The sequence below is a fragment of the Muntiacus reevesi genome, chromosome 11 (genome assembly GCF_963930625.1).
Source record: "Muntiacus reevesi chromosome 11, mMunRee1.1, whole genome shotgun sequence".
NCBI classification, from domain to species: domain Eukaryota; kingdom Metazoa; phylum Chordata; class Mammalia; order Artiodactyla; family Cervidae; genus Muntiacus; species Muntiacus reevesi.
Genome location: NC_089259.1, coordinates 14,850,560 through 14,865,539, shown reverse-complemented (window position 1 = coordinate 14,865,539; position 14,980 = coordinate 14,850,560). Strand labels below are relative to the sequence as shown.

General features: G+C 38.1%; 1 protein-coding gene across 5 annotated transcripts in view; it reads left to right on the top strand.

The window, feature by feature from the left end:
- The window catches only part of ZC3H13 (zinc finger CCCH-type containing 13), a 96,162-nt gene that overhangs the window by 64,627 nt on the left and 16,555 nt on the right, over positions 1–14,980 (top strand). For all 5 annotated transcript variants that reach the window (XM_065901995.1, XM_065901998.1, XM_065901997.1 and 2 more), the window contains exons 10-12: positions 1,507–1,971; positions 9,647–9,838; positions 14,323–14,878. In XM_065901995.1, coding sequence (XP_065758067.1) covers positions 1,507–1,971; positions 9,647–9,838; positions 14,323–14,878 — 1,213 coding nt within the window. The remainder of the gene's footprint in view (positions 1–1,506; positions 1,972–9,646; positions 9,839–14,322; positions 14,879–14,980) is intronic.

The window sequence follows — 14,980 nt, the reverse complement described above, 5'->3', positions numbered from 1 at the left end:
CAACTAGGGTTTACTGGGAATATGGTATATTTTTAGTGACTACTTGTTGAATGAAAACTCTTTTATTATTTCAAAATACTACTTATTAAACACAATTCCCCGAATGAAGGGGAAGTTTAGTATGCAGTTGATTTTTACAGGAATGGTTTTTTTGTGATAAGAGGGTTTTATGTTATATGAATCCTTTTAATCATAAACCATACACTTTTTGATTCTTTGTAAGGAGGATGTTTGTTTAATCTTCTGAAAGTCATTTTTTGAAATAAGAATAATTTTAGTGAAAGGAGGGGGAGGTAGGTAAAGAGCAAATACTGTAACTGGGTGTCTTTGTAAAGACAGCTGGGGGCATCATAAAAGAAGAACCTAGTGCTAAGTGATCAAATTTCTTGGTATTGGAGGAGGATGTGAAGTCATAAATGTAGTAAAAAAAAAAAAAAAATTGAGACATTGTCAGATTTTTGCCTAGTGCTTCTATGCTTAGATGGCATTTATGGATGTAGGCAGAGAAAATAAGTTATTGATGAGGATCTCGTGGATACTAGACAGGGAAAGTCTACGGACCTAGCCATAGGTCCTAGGCTACTATAAAATTGCTAAAATAGCGACAGATCTTGTGGTTGTTCCAGAGTATAAGAGCAATTTATGAAGGAATCTGATAAAAAGTACAGGGGTTGTTCTTTGAGGGTCTCTTGTTAATTCTTTCAGTTCTTTTCAGATTTATGCTGTAATCAATTTATGTTTCTCTAGATATTTCTAAAGAATAGTTTCTAATCTTTGCAAATTCCCACGATGTATGGGGCTGACTAAACCTCTTAAACTCTTGGCCTCTGTTCCTTCATGTATACAATGATGAGTTTGAATTAAATAACTATCGAGGTTCATTCCAGCTTTTTAAAAACTGAAGTTGTTTTCTAAAGTTTTCCCATGAAATGTTAGAAAATGCTTTAAGTAAAAAAAGCTTTAGAGATGGGAGTGTGAGTTGACTAAATAGTTTAAAAAAAAAAAGGAAAGAGAGCGAAAGGGTGAATAGCAGTATATTTTTGCTGACCAGCTTACTAACTATAGGTTACTCTCAAGTGCTTAAGGACATCGGAGGTCATGTGTGAACTAGTCTGGCCTAATACTTAGTAGAGATGAGTTAAAGTCACTTGTACCTTTGAATCTAAAAGTGATTTCTAAAAGTAAGCCATCATTGATAGGATTGATAGGAGATCAGCTTACTTGTTTCAGCTCTTATGTATGGGTATGTTGATACCAGAATATCATGTTCAAAGTTTGTTCAATCAAGACAAATAATCCAGATGTTAATAAAATTACGTTTGGAATTTTAGCTTACAGATAGGTTTTAATTTTCCTATTTGCCCATGTTTTCTCCTTTTAATTTTTGTAAAGAACATGAATTACCATTGTAATAAAAATTTTAAAGCTCTGTATTTGAATACATTATCTAGTTTCCTACAATTTTGTGAAAGGAATTACAGGGTATTTCCAAAATTATGTTTACAGAGACTAGAGGTAAAAGGGACAGGGAAAAGGACACAAGAGAAGAACGAGAGTATGAACAGGATCAGAGCTCTTCTCGAGACCACAGGGATGACCGAGAACCTCGAGATGGGCGGGATCGGAGAGATGCCAGAGATACTAGAGACCGAAGGGAGCTGAGAGACTCTAGAGACATTCGGGACTCCAGGGAGCTGAGAGACTATAGCAGAGACAACAAAGAGAGCCGCGACCCCAGGGATGCTCGGTCTACTCGTGACGCCCACGACTACAGGGACCGTGAAAGTCGAGATGCTCATCGAAAGGAGGACGCATATCAGGAAGAATCCCGAAGTTACGGCAGAAACCATCTGAGAGAAGAAAGTTCTCGCGCTGAAATAAGGAATGACTCCAGAAATGAGTCTCGAAGTGAGATTAGGAATGACCGGATGGGCAGAAGTAGAGGAAGAGCTCCAGAGATGCCTGAAAAGGGTAAGGTTTTTGACTTGTCTGTGAACTGTATCTTGTATGTTCATATAGAAATTATGAAATCTCCTAAGATTTGTTTATTTCTGACATTCATTATCACTTTGTCAAAATAATTTTCAATTAATTGAATTTTTCATCTTCTCTATAAATTCCTAGTAGGAATTATTAGCTAAAGTAACAGAAGATAAATGGGCCCTGATTTAGGGACCCCCCCACCCCCCCTAGTTGAATTATGTCCAGTCATGGCTACCATCTTGGTTAATGTGGAACACTAAGAAAATTGCTATCAGGCAAAAAAAAAAAAAAAAAACATCAAAATGAAGTGATTTCTAATTAATAGATAAATATATGATAAAATGATCATTAAAATGAGATTTAAAATGATAGACTTTCAAAGTTGGTGGTGTCAGAAATGACTGACTCATGTGTTCTTCAGTACTTGGTGCTTGCTTCAAAGCCACTTCAAAACATCCCATGTCAGGATCTTGAGCCATTTTTCTTATCTTCCTCTAAAAAGCATTTGGCATCACCATTATCATCAATAGAAACCTACCTAAGTGAATTTGACTATCTCCACGCTGCCTGGACTGAGTCAACTTTGACATCTCTCTTCCTCCACCCACTTTGCTCCCCTCCCCAAACCACTGCTGCAGAATTCTGACCATTCTTACTCTTTCTATAGGCCTGTTGGTTTATTATAGTTTCACAGTAAGATGAAAGCCTGTCACCTTCTCCTTCATTGTTGTCTTGGCTTTTCTTAGCCCTTTGCTTTTTCATATATTTTTTTAATATATAAATTTATTTATTTTAATTGGAGGCTAATTACTTTATTATAGTGGTTTTGCCATACATTGACATGAATCCACCACAGGTGTACATGTGTTCCCCATCCTGAACCCCCTTCCCACCTCCCTCCCCATCCCATCCCTCAGGGTCATCCCAGTGCACTGGCCCTGAGCGCCCTGTCTCATGCATCGAACCTGGACTGGTGATCCGTTTCACATATGATAATATACAAGTTTCCATGCCATTCTCCCAAATCATCCCACCCTCACCTTCTCCCACAGAGTCTAAAAGACTGTTCTATGCATCTTTGTCTCTTTTGCTGTCTCACATGTAGGATTATCGTTACCATCTTTCTAAATTCCATATATATGTGTTAGTATACTGTATTGGTGTTTTCCTTTCTGGCTTACTTCAGTCTGTATAATAGGCTCCAGTTTCATGCACATCATTAGAACTGATTCAAATGTACTCTTTTTAATGGCTGAGTACTATCCCATTGTGTATATGTACCACAGCTTTCTTATCCACTCGTCTGCTGATGGGCATCTAGGTTGCTTCCATGTCCTGGCTATTATAAACAGTGCTGCGATGAACATTGGGGTGCACGTGTCTCTTTCAGATATGGTTTCCTCCATGTGTATGCCCAGCAGGGGGATTGCTGGGTCATATGGCAGTTCTATTTCCAATTTTTTAAGGACTCTCCACCCTGTTCTCCATAGTGGCTATACTAGTTTGCATTCCCACCAACAGTGTAAGAGGGTTCCCTTTTCTCCACACCCTCTCCAGCATTTATTGCTTGTAGACTTTTGGATAGCAGCCATTCTGACTGGCGTGAAATGGTACCTCATTGTGGTTTTGATTTGCATTTCTCTGATAATGAGTGATGTTGAGCATCTTTTCATGTGTTTTGTTAGCCATCTGTATGTCTTCTTTGGAGAAATGTCTGTTTAGTTCTTTGGCCCTTTTTTTGATTGGGTCGTTTATTTTTCTGGAATTGAGCTGCAGGAGTTGCATGTATATTTTTGAGATTAATTATTTGTCAGTTACTTCGTTTGCTGTTATTTTCTCCCATTCTGAAGGCTGTCTTAAAAATGAATTTTTTTAAAAGCTTCATGAAAAAACTGTTGGATTTTCACCTCAAATACATTAAATTTATTGATTAATAACTTTTTCTTTTAAGGTCTTGTACATGTTTTATTCCTGGGTAACTTCTATTTTTGTTGCCATTGTAAATGGTATTTTTTTTTTAAAAATTCTCTTTTTAATAATGCGTTCACGTGGTGCAGAATTTCAGAGCTATGACAAGATACGGAGTGAAAGCCTCCCCTGTTCCTGACCTGGTCCTAGTCAGTTTTGTATGTATCCAGCTGAAGAACAATTGTATATAAACAAATATGTATGTTTATTCATTTTCTCTTCTGGTTTTACAAATATAATTTTTAAGAATTTTTTATTAAAAACAACTATATATTCTGTACGCTGCTGTTTTCACTTAAAAATAGCTTGGAGATATCAGTCAACTTGGTCAACAGCCACGTCCTCCTTTTGGTGCATAGTGTATATTGTAGGGTATGCCGTAAGTTATTGAATCCTCTATGTTTGAGCTTCCCAGGAGGCGTTAGTGGTAAAGAACTCGCCTCCATTTTAGGAGACTTGAGAGATATGGGTTCGATCCCTGGGTTGGGAAGATCCGCTGTAGAAGGGCACAGCAAACCACTCCATTATTCCTGTCTGTAGAGTCTCATGGACAGAGGAACTTGGCCTGCTGTGGTCCTTAGGATCCCAAAGAGTTGGACATCACTGAAGCAGCTTTTTTTTTGGTTTTGAATAGTACTTAAGTGAATGCATACAGGCACACCAAATGATGTATTTTAAAACATTTTCTGATGCTTATTGCTTGTGTATGGAATGTTAAATTTTTTATATTCGTCTTACATTATGATACTGTATTTTCTTGGTAGCTATAATTAGATTCTCTTAAACATTTACGTCTGGGAATAGACATACTTGGCTCTTCTTTCTGGGTAGTATTTGTTCGTTGTCAGTAACCTGCTGAGCAACTGTTTCAGTGCACTGTTGACTACAGTCGTATATGGGCTTCTTTGCTTTGTTTCAGATTCTAAGGAATTATTGCTGGCATTTCACTGTTAAGCATGGCATTTGTAGATTTTTGCTCTTTGTTTAGTTGCTAAGTTGTGTCCAACTCTTTGCAATTCTGTGGACTGTAGCCAGCCAGGCTCTGCCGTTAGTGGTGTTTCCTTTTCCCAGGTAAGGATACTGGAGTGGGTTGCCATTTCCTTATCCAGGGAATCTTCCCAACCCAGGAATCAAACCCTAGTCTTCTCCCTTGGCAGGGGAGTTCTTTTCCACTTGCAGATGCTTTTTATTGTGTTAAGGGGTGCATTGTCACTTCAGTCGTGTCCAACTCTTTGCAGTCTCAGGGGTTACAGCCGCCAGACTCCTCTGTCCATGGAATTCTCCAGGCAAGAATACTGGAGTGGGTTGCCACGCCCTCTTCCAGGGGATCTTCCCGATCCAGGGATAGAACCCATGTCTCCTGCAGCTCCTGCATTGTCAGGAGGTTTCTTACAGCTAAGCCACCAGCAAAGGGTATCTCCTAATTTTCCTAACTTAGCTGGCAGCTTCTGTCATGCCTGTTTTTTTGTATCTAGAGAAGATCATATAGTCAGTCTCTTTTACCTTGTTATGTTAATTTTTTTTTTTTTTTAATTTAAAACTATTCTAAATAGGTTTTCCTGGTGGCTCAGATGGTAAAGAAACTACCTGCAATGCAGGAGACCTGAGTTCGATCCCTGGATCGGGAAGATCCCCTGGAGTAGGAAGCGGCAGCCCACTCCAGTATTCTTGCCTGGAGAATCCCATGGACAGAGGAACCTGGTAGACTACAGTCCATGGGATTCCAAAGAGTCGAACACAGTTGAGCAACTGACACTTTAATTTTCAGAACTATTCTTGCATTTCTAAAATAAATTTACATTTCATTTCTTTTAAAAGTTCCAAAATAGGTTTGTTAAAATTTTAATTTTGACATAAAATCTTTTTGTAATTGAGGTTGGCATATAATCAGTGTATGAGTGTAAATATTTAACAACTTACTCTTCAGAAAGAAAGCCCTGACTTGTAGTTAATGCCAGTTTTCATAGTATAAATCACTCTTACCATAGCAGATTTTGAGCTACTAACAAGGCCACTCAGTGTGAAAATGAGAAGAGAAGCAAGCTGGTGGCTCTTTGGAGCCAGCATACCATTGCATAGGTTTTATTTTTTAATACTGTCTTTGTTTGGTTTGGAGATCAAAATGTGTTGGAAAGTGTTGCTTCTGTTTTTTCTCTTTTCTGGAAGAGAACAGTTTATATATAAATGAGTATTTATCTGTTCTTTGATAGTCTGATTATATTTATCTGTTCTAAACACTTTATGAAGTGTGGTATGGTTTTTTCTTTGATTCATGAGTTGTGTAGAAATAGGATTTTAAATTTCTAATCATGCTTTTTAAAATAAAACCCCTACCCTCAATTTTAATTGTTATTGGAGGAGACTGTTTGAACTCAGTTTTTTGGCTTTTTTGTTGTTGTTGTTAGGACTTATTTTGTGCCTCATCAGTCAGTTTTCATGTATTCTGCATGTGCTTTTAATGGTTGCAAAGTATGTAAAGTATGTCTCTAAGATCAGGTTTGTTAATCATGCTTTCAAATCTACATTTAATTTTCTTTCTAGTCTGCTTTTTCTGTCATTACAGAGATGTGAGCTGAATCTTCCACTATTATTTTGAATTTGTGATTTTTGTGTGATTTGATCAACTTTTGCTTTGAATATTTTGAGGCTTTGCTCGTAGGTACATGTAAGGCAAATTATTCCTTTTATTGTTACAGAATGATCCTCTTCATCCTGAATGTTATCTTTTTGGTTAAAAAAGATTATCCCACTCACAGATTTCTTTTGGTTAGTATTTGTGTGATATAGCTTATTCTATCCTTTCAATCTTTCTATCTTAGCATATAGTTAGACATATGTTTGAGTCCCTCGTGGCTCAGACAGTAAAGAGTCTGCCTGCAGTGCAGGAGACCTGGGTTTGATCCCTGTGTTGGGAAGATCCTATGGAGAAGGAAATGGCAACTCACTCCAGTATTCTTGCCTGGAGAATCCCATGGACATGGGGTCGCAAAGAGTTGGACACAACTGAGCGACTTCACTTTCACTTTAAGACATTTGTTCAGTCTTCCCGTTGTGTTCTCCTTGATTCTTTCAGGTTTTCCATCTCTGTGTCTCTGTTTCATTTTCTGAGTTGTATCCTCAGACGTGACTTTTTTTTTTTTTTTTTTACCAATTTTCTCTTAGCATCTATTCTGACATTTACCTTTTCATTCCTTGATGTTATATGTAGCTCATTTGTAGTCTTTTTAAAATTTCTTTCTCTAGTCTTTAATTATTAAAATAGTCTTTGTAGATATTTTTATTATTAAAACATCCCAATTAAAATATTTAGAATTATACTGTAATTCTTTCAGTGCTCAAAACCTGTTACCTGTAAGGTGTGTGTGTGTAGCTCTATGCAATTTTTTTTTTAAACCACTTTACTGAGGTATGATTGACATACAGAAATCTATACACAGTTAATATATACAACTTAATAAGCTTGGAGATAGGTGTATACCCTTGAAACCACCACCACAGTCTGTGCCATTAACATGTGAAAGTTTCCTCTCACTCTATTATTATTTGTATGTGTGTATGATGAGAATGCTATTGATATAAGATCTGTCCTCTTACCAGATTTTTGAGTTTCCAGTATGTTATCAACTGTAGACACCATGCTGTACAGTAGATCTCTGTGATTTACTCATCTTGTACTGAAATTTTGTACCCCTTGACTAATACTCCATGTTCCCCTTCTCAGCAGCCCCTTGGTAAAACCATTCTACTCTCTGTTTCAATGAGTGTGACTATTTTAATTTCCACATATAAGTGGTATCACGTGGCATTTGTCCTTCTGTGCCTGACTTATCTCACTTAGCAAAATGTCTTCCATGTTGTTGCAAATGGCAGGACTGTTCTTTTTAAAGGGTGAATAATCCTTTATAGGGCTTCCCAGGTGACTCAGGGGTAAAGAATCCATCTGCCAATGCAGAAAACGCAGTTTCCATCCCTGGGTCAGGAAGATCACTTGGAGAAGGAAATGGCAACCTACTCCATATTCTTGCCTGGGAAATCCCATGGACAGAGGAGCCTGGCAGGCTCTAGTCCATGGAGTTGCAAAAGAGTCAGACACCACTTTGTGACTAAAAACAAGAAAGACAAATCCATTATATATATATATCTGTTGTTGTTCAGTCTCTGAGTCATATCTGACTCTTTGCAACCCCATGAACTGCAGTGTGCCAGGTTTCACCATCTCTTGGTGTTTGCTTAAACTCATGTCCATTGAGTCAGTGGTGCCATCCAACCATCTTTTCCTCTATTATCCCCTTCTCCTCCTGCCTTCAGTCTTTCCCAGCATCAAGGTCTTTTCCAATGAGTCGGCTCTTTGCATCAGGTGGCCAAAATATTATGTGTATATACAACATTTCTTACCCATTCATCTCTCATTGGGCATTTAGGTTGTTTCTGTCTTGGCTGTTGTGAATAATGTTGCAGTGAACATGGGATACAGATACGGGAGTACAGATATCTCTTTCAGATCCTAATTTCAGTTTCTCTGGCTCTCTGCCCAGAAGTGGAATTGCTGGATCGGATAGTAGTTCTGTAATTTTTTGATGAACTTCCATACCATTCAGTATTTTCCATAGTGACTCTGTAGCCTTGCATTACCATCACTACAATCAAGATCCTCAACTGTATCATCACAGGACTCCATTTGTTATCTGTTTGTGGCCACATTCAAATCTCCTCCCCTATCCTTGACCCCTGGCCACCACTAATATGTCTATTATCTTGTAATTATTATTTCAAAAGTATTACATAAGCTGAATCCTGCTGTGTGTATCCTGTTGAGATTGGCTTTTTCACTAGCAGAATTTCCTTGAGTTTCCAAGTAATTGCGTGTGTCAGTAGTTTGTAGCTTATAATATTCTATGATCTGGATGCACCACAGTTAGTGTAACCTTTCACCCATTGAAAGACATTTGGGTACTTTATGGTTGGGGCTATAACAAAGCTACTGTGAACATTCACTTCCCAGTTTTTTAATGAAGATTTTCAGGTATCACCTACTGTCAACAGCATACCTTGGTTCTATATTAGAATGTTTTCACTATAAAGTTTAGTCAATGTGATATATCCATAATTCATATTTTAAATGTTTTTATGGCGTTTCTGTAATTTAGATATGCAATAATAGTTTTTATTTTTTGTTCCATTGTTTTTTGGCTTAACTGAAATGAGTCTGTTTGCTTTATGATTTCTTTTTTTTTTTTTTTTAATATTATTTTATTAGTTGGAGGCCAATCACTTCACAACATTTCAGTGGGTTTTGTCATACATTGACATGAATCAGCCATATAGTTACACGTATTCCCCATCCCGATCCCCCCTCCCACCTCCCTCTCCACCCGACTCCTCAGGGTCCTCCCAGTGCACCAGGCCCGAGCACTTGACTCATTGCTTTATGATTTCATTATGTGTCCTTTTTTTTAGGAAGGGAAAATGAGGACTTAAGCTTACTCAAGTCAGTCCTTAGACACTTTGAGTATTCTAATCCAGCATATAATATCATTTTCAACAATGATTACCACACTTTCAAATATAAAAACTCACCAAAAAAAACCCCAACAACGACACATCTTTATATGTTTTGGGGGAGAAAGGATTGTGACTGACAACTTGTTGAATGAAGTGTATGTGTTAAATGTTTGTGTGAATATCCTTTGTTTAGGAAGTCGAGGCACAAGAGGTTCTCAGATTGATAGTCACAGCAGTAGTAACAACTATCACGACAGCTGGGAGACGCGAAGCAGCTACCCTGAGAGAGAGAGATACCCTGAGAGAGACAGCAGAGAGCAAGCGAGAGATTCTTCCTTTGAGAGACGACACGGGGAGAGAGACCGTCGTGACAACAGAGACAGAGGTTTGTTAAGTGAAATACTGTTAAATAGTCACCAGTGTTGATTGGGAGAATTGTAGTTTTTTCCAACCATTATCAGTTTACTTTTTAACATAAAATATCTTTTAAGACTTTTGTTTGTTGGTACATTTTAAGCTATTTAGTCATATAATCTTTTTTTTACTTAGTTTAGTAGAGATTATGTAAATAACTGGCTACCAGTACTCACGTGGTAACAGAGCAGGTACTGAATGAGTAGGCACTTGCATACTGCAGGAGTTGAGGTGCCTTGCTGTATGTCTCTCACCTTAACCAACAGCCCACAGTGTTTTCAGGAACGTAGGTGCTTGGGTGCCATTTCAGGTATTTCTGATTCAGGAGATAGTTTCTCATCCGAGTGTCCTGACCACTCACTCACTTACTAGCTGTGATACACAGACTTGTAAGGACTGCCAGGGAGGAACAAGACATAGGCGGTGATGATGGGTTAGGGGCTGTCTGCAGAAATTGTTTATTCATGTTCCTTCCTGAGAATATGTAATACTTCGTTTAGCTAACTTTATATTCTTGTATATTTTAAGCTAAGCTAAAAATTTTCCGTTACTCTACTAGAAGACCTCTTAAAACAGTATTGAAGCAAGATACTAGAAGGCCGTTTAGAAGGGTTATAAGTACTTCCTTAAACAAGCTTTTATTGTCAGTACGTGTTAGGCCTTTGAACATCTGTGGCCTTATGAAGGTCTTACTAACTTTACCTAGTTACTAAAGTAAGGTTTGCTATAATGCTGAAGTTAACATCATATAAAACTTGATGGAGTAGGGAACTGAGTGTTGATGCTTCACAGTGGGCTGTATTATATATGAGGTAACATTTGTCTTGATATGGGTCGTAATAAGAGGAGAACGAAGATACTAAGGCACCTTGTACTTTTGAGAGCATAGATGAGATCAGAGACATAGATACGATTGTTATAGCAAGCCTAATGCATTTGGGTTGAAAGATGTGTATGATTTCCTTAGTTACAGATGAGGCTGGAGTTGATATGATCTGTGTTAATGCCTGAAATTATTTCTTCCCAAACACTGATTCACCAGTCTTTATTCTCTTTAATCTAACACTGTGTCCTAATAATGCTTTTTTTATATCTTATTATTTTTTGTTTTTTTCTAGTTTCATGTCCCTCTCAGATTTTTCTCATCTCATGCCTGAATTCAGTGTAGCATTTGGTTTCAGTCTTATTTAGTTCAACCACATATGTATTGAGTTACCAAGAACTTTGAAAGTTGCTCTTTATATACTCTCTGGCTTAATATTCTTTACAGTATTAAGTCAGAAAATGTATGTTTTAAATCATTTTATCTTTCAATATCTGTGAGCTTAGGTATGATAAGGAAATCTGTGTTTATAATTTAGGAGACTTGGGCCAAGAGAAGGATAATTATTCTTTTCATTGTCAGAGAATAAAGTTCTAAAGCTAAAATTCAAACTCAGGCTTTCTGAGTACATGTCCTTTTGTTTCTGTTTTATTTTACTATAACTATTTCAGTAAATATCAGTTGTACAGTTGAAATAGAAATACACTTTTGATTATATTTTCTACAAATGATTATTGAGTACTCCCGCACTTTGCTGGGGTTTTGGAGTACAACAGTTCTTGCACATGTAGAACTTTATAAAAGGGACAATATCCCCCCTGAAGACAGAAATTATTGGTGGATGCTATCAAGGAAACATACAAGAGATCCAGATAAAAGTAAAGGTTGAGTGGGACCTACTTTACTGAAATAGTGTGCTTATGAAAAATTTGAGATGACATATATGCAGAGGTATAAATGCAAGGAAAGAAGCTAGCATTGTAGGTATTGAGGGTAAAAACATTATATGCAGAGAAAAGAATATTTGCCAATTCTCTGAGATGGGGAATAACTTCATATGTCCTAGAATTTGAAAGAAGATCAGTGTGACTAGAGTATGGTGAGCAAAGGGAGATGGATAGAGGTCAAAGGTAGAGATGTGCTCAGGACCTTGTTCTTCTGCTCAGGAATTTAAATCTTCCCATTAGTTCTTCACAGGCTGATTAGGGTAGACAATCAGATATGATAAATACTACTACTGTATGAAGTTCTGTGAGAAGACAAAGATCACATAGAAGTCTGAGGCAATCCACAAAAGCATCCTGAAGAAGAGACATCTGAATTAGGGCCTGAGGGATGAATAGGAGTTGGCTAGAAGGAGCCATGGAAGAAACACTGTCAAGTAGAGAGTCTAGGATGTGCAGACACACGGGACTGAAAAAAAACATATGCTCTGGGGAGTAAAGAATCATGAGGTTGGAGTAGAGGTGTGCTACAATTGAAAGGAAAGAAGCTAGGAAAAAGGATGGGTGAGAGATCATAGACCATGTTATAAATGGCCTAAGTCAGGCTAAAAAATTTGGATTTAATTGCCTTTTTCACTGCCTATAATAAGTGCTTTTAAACAGCCTTTTTTTTTTAAGCAGTTGGAAAAAATATTAGTTTTCATCAATAAAAATAAACGCATTAGAGTCTATGAAAAGACCAAAGACAACGTTAGACCACTGATAACATGGGCATCTAAGAAGACCAAAGTCTAAGTTAATAATATGAATTGTAGGAATTGAGAGAGAAAATGGAAAAAAGAAATATTTTGAGAGTGAAATTGATGGTACTTGAATACAGTGGAACTTGGAAAACTCAGAATGGGTTTCATGAGTGGGCATGCCATTCATTAAAGTAAGGAAATATATGAAGAGAGGTGTACCTTTGAAAAACACATTTTTGGGGAAGGATACAGAAGATGAGATGTATTAAGTGATGTTCCTTTCCATTTTCTTTGAAGTATGGAACTTTGTCAGTGTGGTTGGGAGGATAGTTTTCATTTGTCAGAAAAAGCTTGTCTGAGTAAAGCAGTCTATTCCTTAACATTGCTATAATCAGAAATTTCAAGTGTGAATTGCTATAAATTACAGTATTGAATTTGTTTCAGGTTGTTTTGTAATCTTTGTAACATTAGTATGACCCCCAAACCAGGAATTCAGACAGTCAAAGACATGAGTATATAGCTTTCCAGGAACTAGTGTGTAGTACATGGAACAATTTTAAATTTAAATTGATTTCAGCAAAAGTAAAAAAAAAAAAAGTGGGGGTGTAAGGGAACTGACTTCTAGTCCTGAGAGCCTCATGTATTTACCATCTCTGTGACTTTGATAAATCAACTTTTGGACGATAAATTCTAAGAAGAGAAGGAGGAAAGTGGGGGGGTGAACAGAGTTTAGTTTTCTTTCCATTTTAAAATTCTATGAACTTTCATAGCTTGATATATAACCTCTAAAGAATAAGCATGGATAATTATCTTTTTTATCTGTGATAAGAAAGGAAATTCAAATTACTATATTGACCCCTTCCCTACAAATATCCTAAAATTATTCTGCCTAATAAGTTGATGTTAGAGATTTCATGTACAAACCCTGTTGGCCATATTGTGTTAGGACCTTTATGACTAACTAGTAAACATTACTTTGTAGTGTGAAAATAGAGACGTTGTAGTAGCCTAGATCCTAGCACAGTGACCTGCTTTTCAAAAATGGCCCTCTCTGTGGAAAGGTTCATGCCATTTTCTTAGACATTTTTTGATCCCAGACTAATTTCTTGCTCAATTGGGCATATTGGGCAGCATGCATTCAGTCTGTTTATATGATTCATGTATTAAAAAATATATATATGTATATAAATGTGATGAGGTTATCATTATCATTTAACATTTTAAGAAAACAGCTCTTCATCTGAATAGTTATATGATTAAAGTTTTCAGTTTCTTAGTAGTTATTTATAAATATAGATCACTAATATGAAACACTTTTTATATTATTTCAAGATTGCTAAGCATCAGTACCCTTAATATTCTAGTTTATGATAAATTGATACCTCAGCAACAAATACTGACATGTTTTGTTCTACTATATTTTCCTCACATAGTAGCTGCACTTTGTGTATCTATTTTCGGCCTGATATTAGAGGTGTGACTTAGGAGGGAAATTTTTTTTTTCCTTCAGCTCCTATGTTCTACACCTTCTGCTGCCCCTATCCTTTGCCACCAGTGTTCTCAGGCCCTGCTGGGGGGACAGAGAAGATCAGATGTGAAGGGTAGAGATGGCAGAAAGTGGGGTTGGAGCAGTGGGCTGGAGGCAGGGTAGGGAGCGTGCAGAGAAAGATGAAAGGCGGATCAGCGGGAGGTGGGAGCGGGGTTGATGGGAGCAGAAAACCGGGTAGTTAGAGGGCAAATAAAAGTTACCTTTAAGAAAAGAATATTTTTAAACATCTAGTGGTGATTATTTGGATGATTAAATTAAAAGTAAATATAGTACCTGATTTATATTTGTTGCCAGTGTGACCCTATACACAGATAAAGTTTAAGATTTGCCACACTGTCTTAACAATAGCTTTTATCTGTCAAATTAATCACTGATGAAACTTGATTTTCATTCTAGATCAAAGACCAAGCTCACCAATTCGACATCAGGGAAGGAATGACGAGCTTGAGCGTGATGAAAGAAGAGAGGAACGAAGAGTAGACAGAACGGATGATAGAAGAGACGAAAGGGCTAGGGAGAGAGACCGGGAACGGGAGCGCGAGCGGGAGAGAGAGCGCGAGCGCGAGCGGGACCGGGAGAGAGAGAAGGAAAGGGAACTGGAAAGAGAGCGGGCGCGGGAGCGGGAGCGCGAGAGAGAAAGAGAGAAGGAGAGAGACCGGGAGCGAGAGCGAGACCGGGAGCACGACAGAGAGAGGGAGAGAGAGAGGGAGCGCGACCGCGAGAAAGAGCGGGAGCGCGAGCGCGAAGAGAGGGAGCGGGAGCGCGAGCGGGAGCGGGAACGGGAGCGCGAGCGGGAGCGGGAGAGAGCGAGGGAGCGGGAGCGGGAGCGCGAGCGCGAGCGCCAGAGGGAGTGGGAAGACAAGGAGAAAGCTCGCGAGGACCGCAGGGAGAAGCGGGAAGACGTCCGAGAAGACCGGAACCCCAGAGACGGCCACGAGGAGAGAAAGTCCAAGTAAGTGACCGCGAGCCAGGCTTTTACACTTCAGTGGAGGAATTCAGAAAGTTCCGTACATTAAGTTTCTCTACAGCCCCTAATACCCTGTTCATTCTTTTT